The following is a 22,939-nucleotide window of genomic DNA, read 5'->3' as shown; positions in this document are numbered from 1 at the left end:
AGGAGAGGAGACAAAAGGTTTTTTTTTTTTTCTAGATCTTAGCTTGAGTGGATGATCGGAATTGTGTACACCTTGTCAAATCGACCGAAAGTGCTCATGCAATGGATAGATTCATTTAGATAGTTTTATTTTACTTCTTCATGTACATATTATATAAATTTTTCATTTATTAATATAATTGCGCAGTAGGTCTTTTGGCCTACTGTATTACCCTAAAAAAATTGTGCTTGAATGAAGTTTTTGCAAAAATTCTAACAAAAAAGAACAAATGACTCAAGTATTAGTACTTGTGTAATTTTTTATGAAATTGTTTAGCATCCTACACAAAAATCATTTGAAAACACATTCTATTAGGTGCACCTTTTGATGGTTGTGTGTGCATTGATCGATAAAGAGGCATGAAGGTTTTCCTCCTTTTCGAAAATAGTGCACTCTTTGAGTCCCTAGATAAATTGTACATCGTGGGATATAATCTTAATTGTTGTGCTTTGTCGAGCATGGTTTTAGGTGGAGAGCAACTGTTCTCGGATTTATTTATTTTGGGCCACGTTACGACCCACGAATTAACCTAACCTTGCTATCAAGTGCCACAAATATTACAATTTGGGTTCTCCATTTATAATAGCCAAATAGTGACGACTGTGCTTTTTTGATAAAACAAGATTGGTTGTCTGATGATACCACTCCGGGGGGTGTTTGGGCTTCACGATGTTTATTCATAAAATTAATTTTTTTTAATTTTTTGTCTAAAAAGGGCTTTAAAATCCATAAAAAATCTTACTTCATTCTTTTTAGCGAGGATTAACTTTATACATATTATATTTGAGAATAGCAGTTGATCATATGCTCCAGATTCGTACTACGCTATATTCGTACTACGTGTTCGATGGGATGGATTTATGAGCTAGTTTAGAGGGTTAGTTAACACAATATTTAGTGAGCAACTTGTGATATTTTCACGTCAGCATCGCCAACAGCCGTACTTTGGTACCAATAAAGGTTTTTTGTTAAGCAAGTAGCGTGCTATCGATAATCAGCGAAAGCAGCATTCTCCCGCTCAGCGGTTGACTTTGCAACTGACGTACGGATGATCGATCACATTAGTTTAACAATCAGCATTTGGATCGAATGCTGTTTCTGAATGCCAATTGTAGATACGTTGGCATCTGGCAACGCTCACAAAACAGATTGTGGACGTACATTGCCAAGAACAATAGGACAAGTGAACACGTACATCCATTATTGAGGACAACGGAAGAAACGGTCAGCCTTGTCTCGTTTTCTCCGTTACATTCCTCGCGTGGCCGTCGATCGGTCCAAATTAAACCAAAATGCTCACCACATTGACCGTTAAATACGTGCCCGTTTGATCAACTGCACTTCATCATCAGCAAAAGAGAGAACCCACCTACCGTACAACCATGGCTTTCCCTCTGCTCCTGTGCGTCCTGGTATGCAGCTACTGTTCAGTCGCACTTGGAGGCAACGAGCACGGGTTTGTAGTGGTGCCAACCAGCTCGTTCGTGCCAGCAGCAGCATGCTCCACACCAATTGGAGGTCAGGAAATGAACATGCAATTAATGCACGTACGCCGCCATCGTGAACCTAGCTAACCTTTTTATTTGATCATCATGCATGTTATAAGTTTCAGTTGGAAATCCTGATCCAACCCGTGCGTCGGTGCCCCTGGCACACCGACACGGGCCGTGCGCGCCCAAGGGTTCCAGTGCCACGGACAAGAAGAAGCCATCTTTCGCCGAGAGGCTCCGCAGCGACCGAGCCCGCGCCGATCACATCCTACGGAAGGCCTCGGGCCGGCGCATGATGTCCGAAGGCGGCGGCGCCAGCATCCCGACGTACCTGGGCGGCTTCGTGGACTCGCTGGAGTACGTGGTGACGCTGGGCATCGGCACGCCGGCCGTGCAGCAGACGGTGCTCATCGACACGGGAAGCGACCTCTCCTGGGTGCAGTGCAAGCCCTGCAACGCCAGCGACTGCTACCCGCAGAAGGACCCCTTATTCGACCCGAGCAAGTCCTCCACGTTCGCCACGATCCCCTGCGCGTCCGACGCGTGCAAGCAGCTCCCCGTCGACGGCTACGACAACGGCTGCACCAATAACACCTCTGGAATGCCTCCTCAATGCGGCTACGCCATCGAGTACGGTAACGGCGCGATCACGGAGGGGGTGTACAGCACGGAGACGCTGGCACTGGGCTCGAGCGCCGTAGTGAAGAGCTTCCGCTTCGGGTGCGGCAGCGACCAGCACGGGCCCTACGACAAGTTCGACGGGCTCCTCGGGCTCGGGGGCGCGCCGGAGTCGCTCGTGTCGCAGACGGCATCCGTCTACGGCGGCGCCTTCTCCTACTGCCTCCCGCCGCTCAACAGCGGCGCCGGGTTCCTCACCCTCGGCGCGCCCAACAGCACCAACAACAGCAATTCCGGCTTCGTGTTCACCCCGATGCACGCGTTCTCGCCGAAAATCGCCACGTTCTACGTGGTGACGCTCACGGGGATCAGCGTGGGCGGGAAAGCGCTGGACATCCCGCCCGCCGTGTTCGCCAAGGGCAACATCGTCGACTCGGGTACGGTCATCACGGGGATCCCGACTACAGCCTACAAGGCGCTGCGGACGGCGTTCAGGAGCGCCATGGCTGAGTACCCGTTATTGCCGCCCGCGGACAGCGCGCTCGACACGTGCTACAACTTCACGGGTCACGGCACTGTCACCGTGCCCAAGGTGGCTCTCACGTTCGTTGGTGGAGCAACCGTGGACCTCGACGTGCCGTCGGGGGTGCTCGTGGAAGACTGCCTCGCCTTCGCTGATGCGGGTGACGGCAGTTTCGGGATCATCGGGAATGTCAATACGCGGACCATCGAGGTGCTTTATGATTCTGGCAAGGGACACCTCGGGTTCAGGGCCGGTGCCTGCTGATTGATCCAAGTGTTCACCCCATTCAACAGCTAGCAGAGACCATAGCGCCGACTGACCTGAATAACAAGGCGAGGAGACAAAAGGTTATTTTTTGTTCTATAGATGGTGGCTTCGGTGGATGATCGGAATTGTGTACCCCTTGTCAAATCGACAAAAAATGGTGTTTGAATGTCGCAAAATTCTAAAAAAAAAGAACAAATGACTCGAGCATTAGTACTGTGTGATTCCTTTTGAATTGTTTGGCATCCTACGAAAAATCGCTATGTTGAAACGACATGCTGCTTATCGGTCAAAAAAAGAAAAAAGAAAAGACATGCTATTAGGTGCACGTTTTGATGGTTGTGTGCATGATCGATGTAGAGGCCGGAGTGTTTTCCTTCTTTTCGAAAAAAGTGCACCCTTTAAATCCCAAGATAAATTGTGTGTTGCGGGATATAATCTTAATTGTTGTGATTTGTCGAGCATGGTTTCAGGTGGAGAGCAACGGTTGTCGGATTTATTTACTGAGCTCTTTTGCGGTACACCGGATTTAATATGAACCTTCTATTTGTACCGATCTCCTACGGAGTACGGACTAAAACTCACTGGAGTACCACAAGTGGGAGGGCAAAGTTGTAATTGCATGAGGATACTTTGGTCTTTCCCGTATTAACTGGTTTTTGTTTGTAATTAGAAAATAAAAAGAAAATCACCGCTTGATTGGGTCGCCGCCGCCTCAACGACTGATGTGCAGGTTGAGGGGACGAGGCCGCCGGCGCCACTCGCTTGGGCGGCCACTGCCTTAAGGGACGCTTCCGGGGCGGCAGAGAGATCAGGCCGCCGTGCCTAGGAGCTATGGGGCAGATGAAGCCGGTGCGCCACTCGATTGGGCTTCTGATGCCTCAATGGGCGATGCGCCATCAGTGGGGACGAGGCCGCCTCAATGGCTTGATTGCGCCCGAGAAGAAGATGAGGCCGCTACTCCGCAGAGATGGCAAGGTGGCCGCGCCGACGGACCTGACAAATGCGTCGTTCGAATGGGCCGTTGTGCCAGCAGAGGGAAGGAAAAGATGGAGCAGCAACTAACGGCCGACCGAAGCGGCGCCGCGGGAACAGCAGCCGCCTGCGCGACCGGAGATGAGAGAGTGGCGCCGCCAGAGGAGAAATGGCTTCCGCCGCTCTATCTGGGGGAGAAATACGGCGCCGCCAACCACCACACCTCCTTCATCGCGATGGTCGTTGTCTAGGAAGGCTTCTCAAAGGACATGGTCTTCCGTGGCGGCGGCGACAACGATCAATGTTGGCGACTGAAGAAACTGTAGCAAGCAGCGGCCATCTGCGTCACCGACGACGGCTCAATGTCAATCGGTCTGGGGTCAGGCCAAAGCCGGAGTCTGGACGCGCCGATAATGATAGAAAGCAAAAAGACCGAACTACCCTTTTCGAATCAATGGTTGGATCCGTTTGGTACTTCCACGGTAGGCTGCAAAAGCTCTTTATTTATATCGGGTCACTTATGCGACCGGCGGATAAACCTAGCCAGTCAGATTTTCTATCGACTATTACAAATACTATTACAATTTGGTTTCTTCGTTTATAATTAACCAAATAGTGATGATTGTGTGTTTTTTATAAAACAAAATTGGTTATGTGATGAAGTGATGATACCAATGCGGGGGTGGTTTTGGTTTCACGATATTTATTCATAACATTATTTTCTTAAAAGTTTTGTCTAAATAGGGCTTTAAAATCCACAAAAATATCTTACTTTACTCTTTTTTATTCGCTTATCTCCTTCCTAAATCCTAATCCCCTCGTCTCTCTTCTCCCCCACAAAAACGAACGCGCTGCTTCGCCCCGAACCTCGGCCATGGAGCTCGCCACTGCGGCTGCTGTCGTCTCCACAGCCTCCACCCATCCCGGCCGCAACCGCTTCTACTCCTCACGCTCGGCCTCGTGGTCTAACTGCTCACCACTCTCATCCTCTCGCTCTTTGTCCACGTCGACCTCGCGGTTCCAGATACGACCACTCCCCGTTGCCTGGGCAGCCGTAGAGCTCCGAGAGGCCGCTTCAGGGGGTGGAGACTCCGTCCGTGTCACCGAGACGCTGCAGCCTGGCTCCAGTGTTAGCCCCGCCTCCCTTTAGTTGACTGTCTCTCAAAATGTATATGAATTGGACAGCCACATAATTCTGTAATTTGGGGTTTCTTTTTTGTTTAGAGATGTAACATGGGATTTCCTTGTCTCAGTTTCGTGCAATGAGTAGTGGTAGAGTGGGATTTTATACTGATGAATCCATGATTATTCTTCTGACCGCGGTGTTCTGTTTTCCAGGTCAAGTTCAGCGTGGAAGTGCCTCCCTCGATATGTCAGGAATGCTACGAAACTACTCTTATGGAGTACTCGAAGCGTTTCAAGGTACCTTTTCTGTGCCAACATCTATATCAAACGAAACCCATTTGTATCCCTGAGGACACAGCATGATAGTTAGCAAAATGTCGCAGAGCTCAACTAGAGTCTTATCCCCAAGTTTAACAGAGTACATGTTTTGTCATCTTGAATAACCTTGGATCCTCTATGTGCTGCGTTCTTGCTGCACTACTTAGCAGCTAGCACTCAGCACTGGGAGCCTTCTTTTTCGTTGGTTTGTCACCAAGTATTTGTTGGTTTGGGGCCAAGTGTTTGGCACTTCCATAAAAAATCAAACCCTGATGTTCTGTGTAAACAAGATCTAATGTATTTAGACATTCCAAATGCTCAAATTATATACTAGCATTTCCAGCTCGTGTCATCTTATTCAATTGATAATTGCTAGAGCACATTTTTTGGAACTGATATAAAGCATTAGAGTGTCATACTGCATTTAATTAAAATTGCCACGGCACTAAGACCAGAGAATTCCGAAATGAGAAAAGAAGTAGATGTGCAACGTATCTTCGAAGAAGGACGTTGCCCCGTACTGCATACTGCCCTATATTCTACAGTTTGTACTTATGCCCCTGCTACTATTGCTTCTTCCCAGGTTCCTGGATTTCGGCCTGGGAAAATAGTTCCAGAGAATGTACTTATAAACTACGTTGGGCCGCAACATGTACGGGCTGCTACAGTTGAAGCTATCTTAAGACATACGCTTCCTCAAGCGTTGTCCTCGGTATGAATTTGTCCCTGGTCCTATCTTACCAATACCTGATATTGTCATGATAGATTCTTTGTTTCTAACCCTGGTAACCTGTATTTTTGTTGCATCTTTATTTACCAAAATGATGATGTAGATGAAAATTATAAACTGCTAGCAATCTATTATTTTCATATGACTGAACTGACATATGAGCACTGTCAAATATTTTGAGCAGATATTTTGCTAAGAACATTTTTCACTTCAGCTCTCTAATGGCCCAATCTCTTGCTGAATTGTGCTCACCTTTCTCCCCCTAAAGAGATACTATATGCTCTGTTCTACTTACTATTATGTCTGTACAGCTGATTTCTTTGTTTTCGTTTTTTGTTCTGTTTTAGGTAGAGGAGAGGGCATTAGAAGATTCTGTACGCATTCTTACTAAGTTTGATGATATGAATAATTCGTTCTCCCTGGAGGATGTATTTAGGTTGACAGTTACTACCATCTAAATGCTCTACTTATTTCATTTTAAAAAAACTTGTTTAATATATTTTCGCTTATGTCAAATTTTTCTCAGATATGATGTTGCTGTGGATATTATTCCTGAAGTCCGGTGGTTATCTGAAGACAAATATAAGAACCTCAAAGTTGTTATTGAAATAGATGAAATTGTTGATGCAGAAAAGGCAGCCGAGGTAGAGCTTAAACGTCGCCGTAAAGCTCTAGGGCTGCTTCGAATAGTGACTGATAGAGGCCTACAGGTGATTTCTTTTAGTTTCTCTAGTATGTAATATACCAGCAACACCTTTACTGTGGGTTAGTGTTAGTTGTACTGATTTCTGTTTTGAAGCAACAAGCACAGCTTTCCAGAATCCACTCCCCATACGCACCGCACACCAAACAAAATGGTTTTGTACACTTGCCCCTTTAGATGTTTCCATTTACTTAAGAAGAAGGAATTATTTAGAATTGTACATTTATTTGATTAGGAGATGTATATGAAAAAGAACACACACACGCGCATGGGCGCACACAAAACACAAGTATTATGGTGGTTCGTGGTGATCTGAGAAGTGGAGACTGACGAGATGGCATCCATTTAGTGTTGTTAACAGGCCACCAAATTGTGCTCGTATGGCATCTGCTGATGGCCAAATATAACGATGATAAGGGGCAGTAGTGATAACAATAGCTGACTCCGACAACAATGACCGCTAACTGCGACTATGGACAATAAGTTGGCTCAGATCCTCCCAGATCTGGGTCTGTAGCAGCACACGCTCACTGAATCTGATGACAATGAGGGAAGGTGGCCAGGGTGGGAGTCAATGTGGCCTATATCCGTGCACATTCAAGACAGAGGTGGTAAAGTCTGGTTGGTTCCAGAGAAGGCCGCATCGATGTCAGTGTAGATTCGTTGATTCTGGAAAGGAGGGTGGTAACACTGGGAGGAGGAATGGAGGATATGTGGCCACAATGGCTAGAGCTTTCTCTTATACCATGTCAACTCAGGAAAGAAAGACTTATCCACAAATATGCATCTTCTCCATTAGCTGGAGCTATATACAAAAGAGAGCTAGAGACCTAAAATATTGACCACAGCCAAGTTATCATATACATATCTACCCTTACCAGTTCCATGCTCAATTTCAAGCAGTATTGTTGTTTTCATAATATAAATGAAGAATTTATGGACTGCCTGGCTTCCTTCTTTGGAGTTGGCATGCTAAGCATTGTTAAAATTGTTCATATTGTAACAGCATCCATTTCTGGACACATGCAGGTAGGTGATTTAGCGGTATTTGATATATCTGCTGAAACTATAACCACCGATGGCTCTAAAGGTGAAAAAATTCCATCGGCTGAGAGCACAGGTTTGTTTTTTTTTGCATAACTGCCTTCTATTTTGTTCTTAAAACTCCTTTGTCTGGCCTGATAAAACAGAAACACCATTTTCTGGTCCACTGTGAGTTACCCACGTTTGCAAAATTGTTTGCTTTGTACACTTTGTGTTATTTAATTCCGCATGTCCTCAGAATTTTCTCTTGTATATCAGATCGACAGAATGCACACTACTGCTTCCGTTTCCAGTTGTTTCAAATCACTGTGATGTATCTGTATCCTATGCGGTCATATATATCTACTATGATTTACAGGGTTCCACTTGGACACTGAGGAAAATAATAACCTTGTTCCTGGATTTCTGGGTTCGCTAATTGGGATTCGTCCTGGCGAGACTAGATCATTTCCTATTCAGTTCCCTGAGTCATTTGATCAAGAAAGTCTACGAGGTGTCCGTGCCCAGTTTACTGTGAGTGTCACTTCCTAAAGATCACACTCTTATTACCAATCACATCATATTGTGCCTGTATCACACCAATAGTATAACACTTCTGAATTATGTTTGGCGATGAATCTATCAGTATAATTTTCATGTGGAAATATAGACACGCTTGTATGTTAGTCCTCAAAGTTTGATTAAACACATACACAGATTTTGTATTGCAGTCTATAGCTAGTGCTGGAGGTTTTCATTTCCATTTTGACTGTATTCTGTAGGTTGTGTGTAAAGAACTCTTCTTCAGACAGTTGCCAGAATTGGACGATTCACTTGCCGAAAAACTCCTTCCAGGATGCACTACCATGGATCAGGTTTCTATTCCAGTAGTTAGTAATAGTCATTGCAATCAACATTATTGGATATGTACCCATTGGGCCTGCTCAGTTAGCAGTTCACCTTGTGAAATATTAGCTGTAAACTGTGATCATCCTATAATATGATGGTTAATAACTTTTGAAGTGTTTGATGGCAATCATCCCTTTTGACTGTTACAGGTTCGAGAACGAATTCTGGAAAGATGCAAAGAAGTGGAGAAGACAGCTATAGAACAAGCAACAGATAATGCAATCCTCGATCAGCTGGGACAGGTTGTGGGCTTGCTTCTGAAATAGTTTTTGAATTCTGCAGTCTCTCTCAGGGGTGATCATTTATATGTTACGTTTGGTTCATTACCAAATTCCTTTACATTTTCTCCAAAGATCTCATAAGCTTTCAGTAACATTTCCCTTGGTATTTTTAGTTGGTTGAAGTTGATGTTCCACGCTCCTTATTTCAAGAACAAGGCCAAATGTTGTATGGAGCCAAACTTCTGCAACTTCAGGTACTGAACAAGCAGTGTAACACTCAATTAGCTTATATATCTTGCTTTTTCAATTAGACTATTAATTCCTGCAGGCAGAAACAAAGCTAGATAGAGACCAGCTAGCATCCCTTTCAAGTGAAAAGTCAGTCCAGGAATACCTGAAAAATGAGAGGGAGAACATTACTAGGATCATTAAACAAATGTTGGCTGTTGGTGAAATATTCAAGGCTGAAAACTTGCAGGTGATAGATACCTGCTGTTTCTGTAGAACCTCTTTCTTTAGGCTTTTAATACGCACATTTTTATCCATGTATTAACAACGTATCGCCATGCAGTACTCAACCGAACAGCTCATCAAGGAAGTTGAGAACTCTATAGAAGAGTTCAAACGCTATAATCAAGACTACGACGAGGGGAACATCAAACAGCAGGTTTTTAACTGTTTCTTCTGATATTTCTGATTCTGAATTTCTTCACTTCACTGCGGTGCGCCAACACCCTTTTGATCTTATTCGTCAGTTCTTTCAACTACTAAAATACATACTCACTGGATGACAATTAAACCACCATGAGCATGCCCAGTATGAAGTGAACCAACAAATATCTGCCATATCTCATCTTGATTCCATGGCTGGGAAACCTTATTATGTGTTTGCTGTGGCGTTCAACAACGCAGGTTCAGGATGTTCTAGAGGCTGCAAAGGTGCTTGAATGGCTCAAAGAGAACTGCACGATCGAGTACATCAGACGATGAGTGTGATGCTAGATGAGCTGCCAGTTTTCAAAGATGGCAGGCATGCAAACTCTTTGCGATATCTTTGTTTTGCAGACCTATGCAATGAAGTGTTTGTTTTGTGTATAGCAAGCAGAGAAGCGTTTATACGCAGATGGGAATTGTAGATGAAGGGCAAGTCTGTTAGTACATATTCGTGCTTTGCACAGAAGTAATCGACTCTGCAGCAGATAATTGTCATGATTCTATTTGTTTACAAGGAACGAACGGATAAATTGTCTTCGTTGTTACAGGCTCACAGCTATATTGTTTACGGGAAATCAATGAATAAATTTCCTTCAGCTCTATTTGTCATTTCCACACTTTGGGCCGGGATGTGACTTGCCGAGTGCTCAGCGACGGGGCTGCCTCCTTTAATTTCCACCCAAATATTTTGGGAGCGCGCGCATCACAGGGAAAGCTTGCTCGGTTACATGGGGGTTTGAGAGGATTGGAGGGGATCGAAGGAAAACTGATCTCCAATTGGGTTGTTACTAGACAAGAACGTATACCTGGTAGTACTGGACAAGAATCTAGCATGCACTCAAAGATTTTATTTGACCAACTACATTGATAATATATGGATCATGTGACATAAAAGTTATATGGAGTGCTATATTATATATGTATTTCTTTTGATATGAATTTATATACTGTATATAAAATTGGGTATGATACAATTTTTGTGGTACACAAAATATACTGTATTATTGATCTAATTAGCAGTTAAACTTGAATTTTTGAAATGTGTGAGAAAGCACGTAAGCAGCAGGCTGCTTATTATTCGTAATTTATCTTACTCTTTTCTTTTTTCATCCTTGTACTTTAACTTTTTTTCTTTGCTTTCCTTTTTTACATTTTTACGTAAAAAAATTTGAGCGGAAGCGTGATCTTATGGTACTGAAATGAAGCGTGATCTAGGGTTCAGGCAGTTTTAGGAAGCAAATAGAAATCAGGAGGGCCATTTGTATGGAGAAGTGCACGTAGTACATTGTAAAGATTAATCAACGAACCAGATTACTTTAATCAGTGGTGGTTGGCTGGTCCGTTCGGACACCAGAGATCGGTATCCCTCGTCGTCGTCAAAAGATTTTGAGCCATGCTTCACACAAATCTGTACCCCCTCCATAATTCTTGTATCAAATTTGTCTAAAAATGGATGCATCTATTTTTAGAAAGCGTCTAGATACATGTAATATTTCAACAAGAATTATGGAACGGAAGGAATACAATTTAACAAGCACATATGTAGCTTCTACTCAACTTCCGGCGTAATTTCAGTTCATTTGAATTACCCTACAAAAGTTGAATAACAGCACACCAGTGCCTCTTAAAATGCACAAAATATCAATGGTCAAAATGATCACACAAACCCGTACAAAAATCGCAACTTTTCTACTCAGAAATCTAAAACATCCCGAGAAATCTATCATTGCAAAAGCAACCTAGGAGCTGTCCATCATGTTATCACTCCCAGACAAGTTGACCACACCAAAGTTATTGCTATCTGGGAGCTCCGCTTCGGTAATTCTTTCAGCTCCAAATGTGAAATTAGTCGGAATGTTGCTCGGGCTGACCCGCTCAAAGATGGATGCTGGAGCCTGCTGGTTAAAGGTAGGCACCTGGACTTCCCCTGACGGTTTTGGAAAACCAAATCCAAGAGAAGGGAACGTATCTGTTGGAGCAAAATATTGAGCTGGCACGCAGACATTGGAACTAAAAAGCTTCTGTTCGTACTCCATCAACTGCTGCTGTGCCGCTGTAGAAAAAAAAGTAAAACAACTTTCTTTAGTCCACCATGATGTTCATACTTCATACTTACTATATAATCTAAATATGCTAGAGAGAAGTATTTATGCAGTCGGACTTTCAAGATAAAAGCTCAATTGCTGATTAATTTACGCATGGCGGCAGCTCAACTGTTCACTAATTGCATTTTGATGCTCTCAAGCAAACTGATGAGTAGTTCAGTGGTAATTGTACACTGGACCATATAAAACCTTCTAAATATGCGTAAGTCGGACGCTCATAAGTCATAAGTCCAGTTTCCCTCTTAACAGCATAAATTGATTAGTTCAATGCTATTTGCTAATTCCATTCACCCTTAACAGCATACCATGAAAAGTTTTGCGCTGTTTAGTACCACCTTACAGCAGATCAACATTGTAAATTTCATATTTAGATTTTCTATCAGTTTTTTAGAACGAGTCATCTTGAATGTGAGCAGAAGTCTATAAAAGGTAAGAAGTTACCATCAGCCAGTTGCACTTGTGGTCTCCGTTCTTTCACCCATTGAAAACATTGTGCAAGTCTCCAGCCTCTGGACTTCATCAAGAAGGCTATCACAAAGGCAGCTGACCTGATCAATGTGTTCTGAAAGCATTAGTCAAAGAAGTCCAAGAATATCAGAAACAATCAACTGCTAATGAGAATTAATGTTACATGTACACACCTACTTTTCCCTGACATGCAATGGACTAGAACACGTGCTTTATCCCTCTCGCATTGTTCTGAAGTTGAAAATAACAAAATAAGTAGGTATAGGATGCCCTTATTGACTACACACCAGATTAACCTATGCTCAACGGCCTGAGAACCAAATAAACCTATGCTCAATATGTGAAGGGGGCATGCATGGAAGGGGGACTGGAAGAGAGAAGAATAAAATTACAAGGGTGTCTACAGAACATAAGTTTAAAATATAATCATAGAAACCATATACATTGGTAGATTGAGAGTGGAGAATTTTTATGCTACGAGATAGAGAATATCTGCCACATTGTCAATCTTGCAGGATAGAACAATGGAAATGTTAAAGATATTTCAAGTCTACTGTTGCAGGCCGAGGACTGGGAGAACAACAGTGATACCTAGAAACTGGATTGCGTCATCAAACTGCAATGTCTTGTCGTCTTGAAGGCAGTGATAAGTGAATGAATTCCGGTAAAGGTTTTGGCATAAGGGTACAGTCTGTCAGGTAAAAAGCATTGTAAAATTTCATGTCAGTTCCAAATAGAACAGGAGTATTTTCAGAGTTTCAGAAGACATGTGACATGTGTTTACACAACAGAGTATCAGCCCAAGATCAGATAGTAAACGTTTTGGCACAAATGTAGGCCTAGTTTGCTGTTGCTGATATATCTTATAATTCGCTGTGAGAAAATAGACACGAAAGCAGGAAAAAGTTGGTGGGCCAAACAATAAAATAGGCAAAGGCGAGTGTGGAAAATGGGTTTATGAGAAGAATTCACCGTAATACGAAACACAGCCATAGTCTGCCAGTGTCACAGCCACATAAAGAGCTGTAAGATGTCATTTCTTTTTCTAACAAACAAGAATAGTTGCAAAGTTTCAGATGACAAACCTCAGAAAACATCACTATGTCACATGGATCTACAACTAAACGACTGGAGCCTTAACTATTCAATCCAAATGTAATATTCCCTCTGTCCCACTATATGAGGCAGGTACGCATCCCAAGATCACAATTTAACTAGCAAAATATAAATTATATTTCATAAAAAATATATCATTAGATTCGTAGTCAAATGAACTTTTTAATGATATATATTTTTACGTCATATAATTTATATTTTGGTAGTTAAATTAACGTTCTTGGGACGCGTGCGTGCCTCATATACTGGGACGGAGGAAGTACTTATCACAATTATACTTCCAGTGGTTCTAATTCAGGTTTCCAATGTATAGCACTAGCAAAGAATCAATGGCTAAAGATGATATCTAAACAAAGAATCGTAGGATCAGCTCGCTCCTAAACTCCCACTATGTTTTTCCTGCATTGTCTTCCTCTGCTATCCTCCACCTCTTTCTCCTTCGATTAAACACCTCACCTTAGCCCATGTCGCACCCTGCCAGGCTCAGTCGCCCTTCTGCACGGAGACTGTATGTGGCGCATGGAGAGGCAACCACAACTCTGTATTAAAATAATAGAGTGGAGATGGGCTTTTGAAACTTGGTTGCACCCCAAATCCCACATTCCACTGCCGCTTTCTCTCTCATTTGCCTGTTAGATTCTCTCTCATGTCACCTTCACAAGCGAAGGTTGTGGTCTTTATGAACCCCCGCGACCCAGTGGAGCATTGTTGAACACAATGAGGTAGAGGCATTTTACATCATGATGCTCCGGTTGAAAATCACGATAGACCAGTCTGCATCAGCCTTCTTTGGACAAGGAAAGAAGTGGCAATTCACCACTTTTTTGTCAGAAGACTAGACGGGGGGCACAGTTCTGTTAGTGTGATCGGTCAGTGAGCCAAAGTTACTACCAAAGTTCTAAATAGCTAGCTATAGTGTACTTTTGGGACCCTAAACGCTAAGCGACAAGCTAATGTCCTGCTATACTTCTAATAGCTCAGCCATCCATATAAACATTATTACAAAATAGAATGTTTATTTCGAAATACAACTTTACCAGAAGGCAAAATAGAGATTGCAATTCTACTTTGATTGGTTCCATACTTGAATTATGGTGCTTATGGACGTATAATAGTACTTGTAAACACTGTGTTTCGCTAATATATTTGATGTGACTTTAGTATTTATTGTATCTAGTATTATTTTCTATTGTTAATAAGATACTACGTGGAACAGCTCCCATGATACATAGCAATAGCTGCCATAGTTATAACCTGTGATTTAGAACCTTAGTTACTAGTAATGTTGTATGCCTGGAAGTCATCATCGTATGAGGTAGAGGCACAGGTCATAACATGCAACACTTCCCCAAATTTCTAAGCAAGCCAGTAGTATCTCCTGTGAATCATCAAATCCAATATGAAAAATGATGCATTGACAGATTGAATTTGGTGATTGCGGGCTTGGATGATGTGCTCTCTTTCGTCCAGTAAATGAAGTTCAGAGAAATGGATCAATCAATTAACACAGTACGAGAAAAATTTGTTAGTGCACTGATGTTTAGTTTATGCACATTAATATAGTGATTAATATTTTATTCCTCTTCATCTGAAAGGATTTAATTGCTAGTTGCAGTTTAGAACATTCTCCTTAGCATTGATATTTTCTTAACTACTCTTAGCATTTTAAAGATCTTTGCTGTTCTGGTTTAATTTTACCGCTAAACATTTTTAAGCGCTAAAACTAAACTTCTTGCCAGCAATTTTTTTAAGGCATGCGAAATATTCAACGTTTTCAGATGCCGAAGCAATTCTAAAAATACTCTAGTCAGTATCCCTGGAGCACCAGTCTAACAGATTCCGAATATTTGTATTCAGAAAGCAGATTAAACGAACCATCCAAATCTAGCATAAAGAGAGGGTTATGCAAACTAATCAACGATTTTAAAAACTGGACGTATGCACACCCACCCTAACTCAATATCCAACTAAACTCCATGCAACACAGATGCAAATAAATCCAATTTGTCCACAATGACTCAAGAAGAACAAAGTTTTGCAAGATATTGTCGACTTCACTTCATGTAATACACCAACAATCTACCATCAGCCCACAAAGTTTATTTGAGCAAAAAACAAGATGGGATTGAACACAATATGTCTGAACATTTGCCGCTCTGGATCATCACCTTCAACAATAAGTACAAAAAGTAACGAAAGAAGCATGCAAGTGCAGGGAGGTTTCAAAACAACATTTCGGGACATTTGGCCCCCCATCACCTTCAACACTAAGCACAACAAATTAAAACTAACCGTTACACTAGAACACTGCGCCTGCTGCTGTCATGCTCATCACTCTCATTCTGTTGCAAGAAGGTTGTGAAACGAACATTCCATCTCTCTCTCAACCTACAATCCTACTTACAAAAATCCAACAGCGTGAAACCGAGTCCTCTGACGACAGATGAACTGGACAAAAATTGGATAACAAAAAGAGCCCGCACGGACCCTAAAATAGAAACCCTTCCATTCATTCCTACGCATGCGTATCATTCAGCTCAGCATCGAACCTACGCCCGTGCGCCAACCAAGCCCAATCGAATCGTCCAACGCAGAGAATGAAAGCTATGCATCAACGTAAGCTTATTAAGCGAAAGCACGCATACGTTGAGGATGTGGGAGACGCCGATGGTCTTGAGGAGTTCGGAGCGGGAAGCGTTGTCGTAGCTGCCGAGGAAGAGGAAGTCCTTCAATATCTCGGAGGGGAACGCCGACTCCTGCTTCGGCGCCCCCGCCACGGACCCTACCACCGGCGGGCGGTGGCCGCACACCCCGCACGGCTCTCCCTCCTCGTATTTGTGGTAGTGGCCACAGATCCCGCACGGGTTCTCCCGCTCCCGCTTCCTCATCGCCCCCTCACACCGATCGAATCGAGGGGATTCTGCTCCGAGAGCGAGTGGTCAAATCGGGGATGGCTGGAACGGGGCTGGAGAGGAAGGATCTGGAAGAGGAGAAAGAGGCGTTTCCGGTTTTTCCTAGTATTTTGATTTGATTTTGGAGATATTTTATGGACTTTTTTCAGATCGGATCGGTGGGACGCCCGAGTTGCCATAAAATTGTACTATTCCCTCTCCTTGCCAAATTCTCTCCTTACCAAAATAATTGGCGCCGGTTTTAAAAAAAAATCTGTAAATTTTCGAAATAAATCTGGACTCCGCGACTTCAATTAAGCGTGAACTGGGCGTTAATTTCGAAATATACAAGGGTTTTCGCAAAAGTTCCACTAAAACATGGACTGCAGTTTTATTTCGAAAATTTATATGGATTTTTTTTGAAAAAACCGGCACCAATTAATTTGAGACGGAAGAAATACTAAACAGAAATATTATTTTATACAATAAATAAACATTCAGATGTATTTCCTCGGTCCTAAACTATGAGGCATGCAGTATTTCTAAATCATCAATTTAGCTAACTAAACATAAATTAAATAATTAAATAATATATCATTAGAAAGTTCCGTCGATAATCCATATTCTTTAAGCGTTTGTATCCCATACCAAAAACGGAAGAAAGTACACACGAAACGGACGAAAGAAAGCATTCTCTTCCCATTCGCCCGATTCCCTCTGCGCATCACCGCCGCCGCCATTGCCTTCTCTCTTCCCCCGCCCGGAGAGGCGCCGCCTCCTCCATTGCCCTTCCTCGCTTCTGCCTCCGCCGCCGTTGTTCCCCAACACACCGCCGTCGTGCCCCCACCCACTCCCTCCCCCCTCTTTCCCACAAAAATAGAGAGGCACGAGAGACACAAGCGATGCCCTTGACGGGTAGCCTACGACCCGACAAGGGAAGTGAGGGCTCGGAGGCCGACTTCGTGGGCGGCAGAAAGGTAAGGGCCCGCCAGCGAGTCGAGGAGGAGGAAGAGCTGGTAGCCAGGAGCGGCTGGAGCTGCGGTGGCAGCCGGAGCGGAGGGACACGGGATGAACCGCATCCAGGTCTTCAATACCAAGAACACTATGTACTTATATATCAACCAAGGTATGAGAAAATGTCTAACACATTCCTGTGGATGCAAAGGAAACATACATGTTTTGCCGGACCACCCGAGAGGCCATCTCCTTTCTCGACACTGTAAGATGCGACCTCCATGCTTGCCTGCACCTAATTGCTCTGCTCTCCCCTCCACCTGTGTCACGCACAATAGGTGTTCGTTGTATTGCCTGCATGATACCACTGGAAGGCGAGCTAATCACTGGATTATTGTCTTACTTAACTGAAATGAGTTTGGATCTGGGTTTTGGTTCATATTCGTTGCGACATCGGTTAGCTCGATCGACCATGATATGGAAAATGTTTAATTTTAAGATTTGATCTTTCATCGGGAAGCATATTTATAAGGTTTCGTCAAAGGAACTCCTTTACCAACTTGAGCTTTCCAGTGCATCCTTGCTTCTTTGGACGAACACCTATAGTTTGCTCTGCCTTTTAATTTTCTCTTAACCGAATTGTGCAGTTTCATTGGCGCCCAAGGTCACCTTCACTACTAACTCTCGAGAAGGAGGAAGAGATCTCAAATCGGAACCAGGAATGATTAATTGTGTCTTTTCATTGCAGATTTGTTCCATTGTTGTAAAAACATCAGTAAGGAATATATAAACAGATAAAAGGAAATTTGAGCTATTCCGGATTGATTCCACAAGTGACCTTTTCGTGGTGTTTATTAGAAACTTGTGAGAATGATTCGTTGTCTGTAGTTGTACATTCCCCCAATATTCTGTGCAAATATTAGACCAAATAAAAGACAAGAAAATAAGCATATGCTCAGAAGCTATATGTTTTAGTTGTGTGTGAAGTTGAGGTAATATATATGTTTATCTTTGCCATTCAAGGTTTTTTTTTGCTGATTATATATATGCTGGATTAAGATAATTTTGCCCAAAGTTAGTGTATATAGCTAATCCAGGGGAGACCATAGAAGAGATTCTGTATTTTCCAGTCTTAAATTTTTTGGATTTGTTTGGTGTCGTTTGATATGCAAAGCAAATATTTCTACTGTTAGAATGCATTTTTTTTTGCTAATTATATATACTGGCTTGAGATAATTTTGACCAATTTATTGTACCCATTGCTGGCATGAGACCATTGAAGAGGTGCTATATTTGCTTATCTTGCAAAATTGGTCGTTTGATATGCAAAGCAAATAGGGATGGAATAGGGAGCGAACGTTCGCTACCTTGAAGCGACCGCTCCCGTACAAGGGTTCGATCACTGTGCTTTTAGTGCTAGTCCCTGAATCGACTCACTAGCACACACAGTTTCAAAATGTAATATCATAGAGTATTACAAAACGCAATATCCAAAATTTAAGAATACTTACAAACTGGCATAACCACTTGGGTTAGCTCGAATTAAAACAAAAGTTCAACAGCGGAAAGCGAAAGATACAAGGGCTACATCAACACCACGGTGAGAGCATGTTGGAATGTAGACCCGTAACCCCAAGGCAAATACGTACACTCACTCTTTGTCAGAGCTTCCTGTATCATCAAAAAATGCAGCCACTAGGGTCAATACATTGAATGTATTGGCAAGAACACTAGTTGTTATATCGGAACCTACCAAGTACATGCATAATCTGGCAAGGTGGAGTTCAGGCTATTTGCATAAAAGCATCTTTGTTTCATCCTATCATTTTAAGCAAAATAGTTTTATCACTGTTGGACATGCGGTAGACACACCCATGCTCCTATTAAACTAAGGACACCAGATAGACATCAACGAGTGCTCCTATCCCAAGTTCAAACCATCAAGTTTTTGTATGAAGTTGGAATGAGTGAGACTATCCTTATAGCTCCAATATCCAGTTGCTCATAATTGTCCATGACCGGAGACACGGCTAAGTACTTAGTTTGACACTCTCGAGAAGTTGTACACATTCCCCACAAGAAACCGACATGTTAATCCATTGCTGTCCTTAGGGTAGAGTAGCAACGGCATCGACTACAAGACTTTCAGAAGTCATTCCCCAGATCACGGAAGAATCACACTCCCCCTACACATGCTACCTCAGTACAATTCTCCGGACCTGGGTTCAAACAACTTCCTCAATCCCGCAGAACCCATTTAGCATGTGGTTGTATTGGAATTTACTAAATAGGAAACTAGTCCAGTCTCTGGATACCCCGGGTGGCATTCCACATTTGCGACGCAGGCGCTCCCGAATCCACGGAGAGACGACTCATAGAAATGGTCCCATAGAAATGAACCTGACGTCGCATAACATTTAAAACCTCAAAGCCCTCCACCCAGGATGGTTTATTAATTTAACTGTTTTGCCATACTCTAATAAAAAATTTCATTTCTCCATAAACATAATATTATCATGATGTAATGATTCCCCCACGATACTACCATAGCTTAGCATTCAACTACAATCGATGACAAATTGGTAGCATGGTAATGGCAAGGGTAAACTATACTACCTGCGATTTGTAGCTAGCATAGAGATACAAATAATATTCCTAATGCAACTAATAAAGCAACTAGTGCATAGTAAAAATATTTGGGAGATGATCAAAGTGTAACTTGCCTTGTCCAAAGATGTGGTAGTTCTCGCACTCTTCGCAACAACAAGGTTCACACTCCAAACAATCTAAAATAAAAGAATACACACCCACATAAACGTGCTATTCAATACAAAAACATGCCATGATGCATTAGTCATGATGATGCATACTTAGCTGGGTTTTAAACTTGACAATTACAAAAGATTTGGACAGATTATAAACTAATAAGAAAATATTTACTTTGTACAAAACAAAGGTGAGATTTAATTAAAAGCTTATTTGATTTTTATAAGGCAAGGAGCAAGATTAATTTGGTGTGGCAAGATTATTTACAAAATATTTTCCCTTCTGATCCTAATGGACAGAGGGTAACCTTTAGACATTTTACAACATGCTAGCAGGTTCAAAATCATTTTGAAACAATTCATATGAATTTGAAACCATAATTAATTATTCTGTAATTTGGTTCTGTTAAAGTTTTTTAAATTCAAAATTAAACTGTGCCAAAAGATTCTACATGTTGTGAGGATTCCAGAAAGGTGTGAAACTTCAAATTTGGCCACACGGTTTAAAAGATATGAACGTTTGAAGTTTCGGAGAGTTTTCTGCAAAAGTCCCTTTTTAAATTTCGGTCCGGGAAACATCTTATAACTCTATAAAGTTGAAGCCCACCAAATGCAATAAATTTAGCAAGCTGCGCATGCAGCCTATCCACGTCATCGTCCACGTCAGCATTCTCCATCTTCTATTCATCCTTCTATTCACCGCTCCGTTCCCCCGCGTTACGTTCCCGTGTTGTGCCGCCCGCGAACCGTGCGCCGGTCGTGTCGCGTTCTACCCAAGGGCCACAGCAGGCACCTAGGCCATGTTCCCAGCCCATCAGCAGTCTCCAGGGACCTGTGCAGCCGGAGAAAAAAAATCGATCGATGACTCCATGTGCCCGGTGCTTCCCTTTGCCTTGATCTGCCCCGAGCTTGGCCCTGATATGGAAGAACAAACTTTCTGTCCGTTCCCCTTCATCTTCCACTTCCACTGCCCGCTACCATTCAATACAAATCGTCAGCCTCCTCCGCTTCCTCTTCTTCCTCCTCCTATATCTCCAGCAATTTCAGTAGTTGCCGCTAGCCCAAGTGCCCATCTCGGCTCATCTTCTTCTTTCTTGGTCGTTGCCCAACTATTCGAGCTTTAGGGCATGGTTACCGATGTAGATCGGCATTCAGATTTTCTGGTTTCCGTCCAGAATTTGCAGTATGATTCACGACTAGGCTACGAACCAATCAGCACTGCTGTCGTCGACCAGGAAGAGAAGGAGCGCATGGAGGTCTTTGCCGCGGATGAGCGGAGTGCAGCCTGCACGCCGCCATGCTGGGAGCGGCCGGTGTGCGGTGCCAGCAGAGGGCAAAGAAATGGAGCCCCCTGCCCAAGCATCCCGTACTTTGCTTGAGAACCATAACTGCGCCACCGGCTGGCATCCCAAATCCTCCATCACACATCAGGGAATGGAAGATTATTGATGAAGCACCTAATTTATTATCTTGATGATCAAAAGGAAGAGGAATGAATGAAGGTACGGGAGTTCTTTCTTAATCTATGAAGCTGATGCCTACCAATTGTTCGTCGAAAAGACAGACAAGAAGTTTAATCAGTGTACCTTTATCACTTAGCCTGAATTTCGGGCGGTAGACATAGTCTGTTTACTTTACCAATTAAGCTTTCCCACTATAATATCAGTTTATTGGTATGATGCTTCTGCAATGTAATCATTGATACCCCATTACATTGATCTAATTCTTTTACTGCACCCTTTCTACATCTATTAGTATGCAATTTTCTTCCAGCATGTAATATATATACAAGCTTTATCTTTCTCATAGATATATTAGAGCTGAAATTTCAAAGCCATTGACGGTCATCCTTTGCCGAGCGTATGATATATACAAATGCAACTTTTTCTCTGTTGATAGTTTGATAGGTTATTGTTGATTGTCCGAATAACTGATCTTGATTTTGTATTTAAAACCAACTTTTGCTGCCTGCTGTATTTTGCCCATTTGGAGAAGCCGAGAAGCTGGTATGATAATTAAGTTATCGTCATCACCATTTGCGATGTGACTTTTCATCTATATAATTTTTTTATTTGTTTGCTTCAGGAATTGGAATAGTGCCATGTTCTTTCTTATCTACCTTCTCTTACACACATTTGTGAGTTTATCGCTTTGAAGGGAGGCAATACTTTTGATAATAAGTTCTTGCTTGCAAGTACGTCAGTTTAATGTTCTCATCTTATAATTTCTCCACACACCATCAGTTTCCTATACAGTGAACACTTGGTAGTGAGTCCACACGCAATTAAAAGTTGTAGTCGCTGATTGTGATCATGTTTGTGGTGGCAAAGGTAACCTATCATCTTTTGTTTGGAGATGCTTCTCCAAAATATAGTTGTTTAATGCAGTTTGATGTTGTAAGAGCTTTCATGCTTCATAGCCAAAACATGTTTCAGTTAGCTCCGTTATAATACATAGGTTACTGTTATTATTAAAGTTATTCCATTCTACTATAATATGCAGTTCCAATGTTAACAAGGTTATTTATTGTTAGTGCAATTCCAAAATCTGGTGACTGTTTGGTATTGATTGTGATTTTCCACGGGAGCTGTCCTTTTAGAGATAATAACAAAGCCTACAAAGGGCTTCCGTGGCTGAACTAAGTCTAATTGTAACCTTGATACATATTTCCTAATCCATTTTTTTAATTTGATGTAGTATTACTTTAATTGTACTCGAAACTCCTCATACCTAAGACTATTTTTTGTGTGCCTATATCAATCCATTAGACACTTAGCAGAATGTTCTCTTTTTAGCTAATCACGGTTTTACTTTGTTTGTTTTATTATTAGTTTATAAAGATATGTCTTAACAATTCCGCAGCAACGCGCGGGGTATTACCTAGTTTTAATAAAAAAGGATTACACGTGGCGTCTTTCTATTAGCCGGTACCGGTTCACTTAAGTGGACAAATCTCAGGCGTGGGATCCAGATCGGACGGACGAGATG

The 22,939-nt window shown here is 42.5% G+C and overlaps 3 protein-coding genes and 1 long non-coding RNA gene across 5 annotated transcripts; 3 read left to right on the top strand and 1 right to left on the bottom strand.

Annotated features, from left to right (window-relative positions):
• Positions 1–1,403: 1,403 nt before the first annotated feature.
• Positions 1,404–3,136, top strand: LOC100841902 (aspartyl protease family protein At5g10770). Of its 2 annotated transcripts, none has more exons than XM_024457393.1 (2): positions 1,404–1,557; positions 1,652–3,136. In XM_024457393.1, the coding sequence occupies exons 1-2, from the start codon at positions 1,422–1,424 to the stop codon at positions 2,932–2,934; spliced, it is 1,419 nt and encodes a 472-aa protein (XP_024313161.1). In that variant the 5' UTR covers positions 1,404–1,421; the 3' UTR covers positions 2,935–3,136. The 2 variants fall into 2 exon arrangements, with proteins under 2 accessions (XP_024313161.1, XP_010229859.1); XM_010231557.2 differs by having other exon boundaries at positions 1,646–3,136.
• Positions 3,137–4,711: 1,575 nt separating this feature from the next.
• LOC100843542 (trigger factor-like protein TIG, Chloroplastic) lies at positions 4,712–10,254 on the top strand. Its single transcript, XM_003563870.3, has 13 exons — positions 4,712–5,038; positions 5,248–5,331; positions 5,936–6,064; positions 6,430–6,518; positions 6,609–6,792; positions 7,815–7,905; positions 8,188–8,342; positions 8,591–8,683; positions 8,867–8,959; positions 9,112–9,192; positions 9,267–9,416; positions 9,510–9,605; positions 9,851–10,254. Exons 1-13 carry the CDS (start codon positions 4,784–4,786, stop codon positions 9,926–9,928), a joined length of 1,578 nt encoding a protein of 525 aa, XP_003563918.1. The 5' UTR covers positions 4,712–4,783; the 3' UTR covers positions 9,929–10,254.
• An 860-nt stretch (positions 10,255–11,114) lies between these two features.
• On the bottom strand, positions 11,115–16,394 carry LOC100843241 (protein-tyrosine-phosphatase IBR5). The gene is made up of 5 exons (XM_003563869.3): positions 15,987–16,394; positions 12,817–12,916; positions 12,399–12,456; positions 12,199–12,305; positions 11,115–11,705 (listed from the first exon to the last, which is right to left on the bottom strand). The coding sequence occupies exons 1-5, from the start codon at positions 16,227–16,229 to the stop codon at positions 11,392–11,394; spliced, it is 822 nt and encodes a 273-aa protein (XP_003563917.1). The 5' UTR covers positions 16,230–16,394; the 3' UTR covers positions 11,115–11,391.
• A 348-nt stretch (positions 16,395–16,742) lies between these two features.
• On the top strand, positions 16,743–18,147 carry LOC106865746. Its single transcript, XR_001405075.2, has 2 exons — positions 16,743–17,358; positions 17,834–18,147. It is a non-coding gene; the product is annotated as an uncharacterized LOC106865746 (long non-coding RNA).
• The last annotated feature ends 4,792 nt before the right edge of the window (positions 18,148–22,939 follow it).

The sequence above is a fragment of the Brachypodium distachyon genome, chromosome 1 (assembly GCF_000005505.3).
Source record: "Brachypodium distachyon strain Bd21 chromosome 1, Brachypodium_distachyon_v3.0, whole genome shotgun sequence".
Lineage (NCBI taxonomy): Eukaryota > Viridiplantae > Streptophyta > Magnoliopsida > Poales > Poaceae > Brachypodium > Brachypodium distachyon.
The sequence above is the reverse complement of the archived record's forward strand: the minus strand, read 5'-3'. Positions and strand labels throughout refer to the sequence as shown.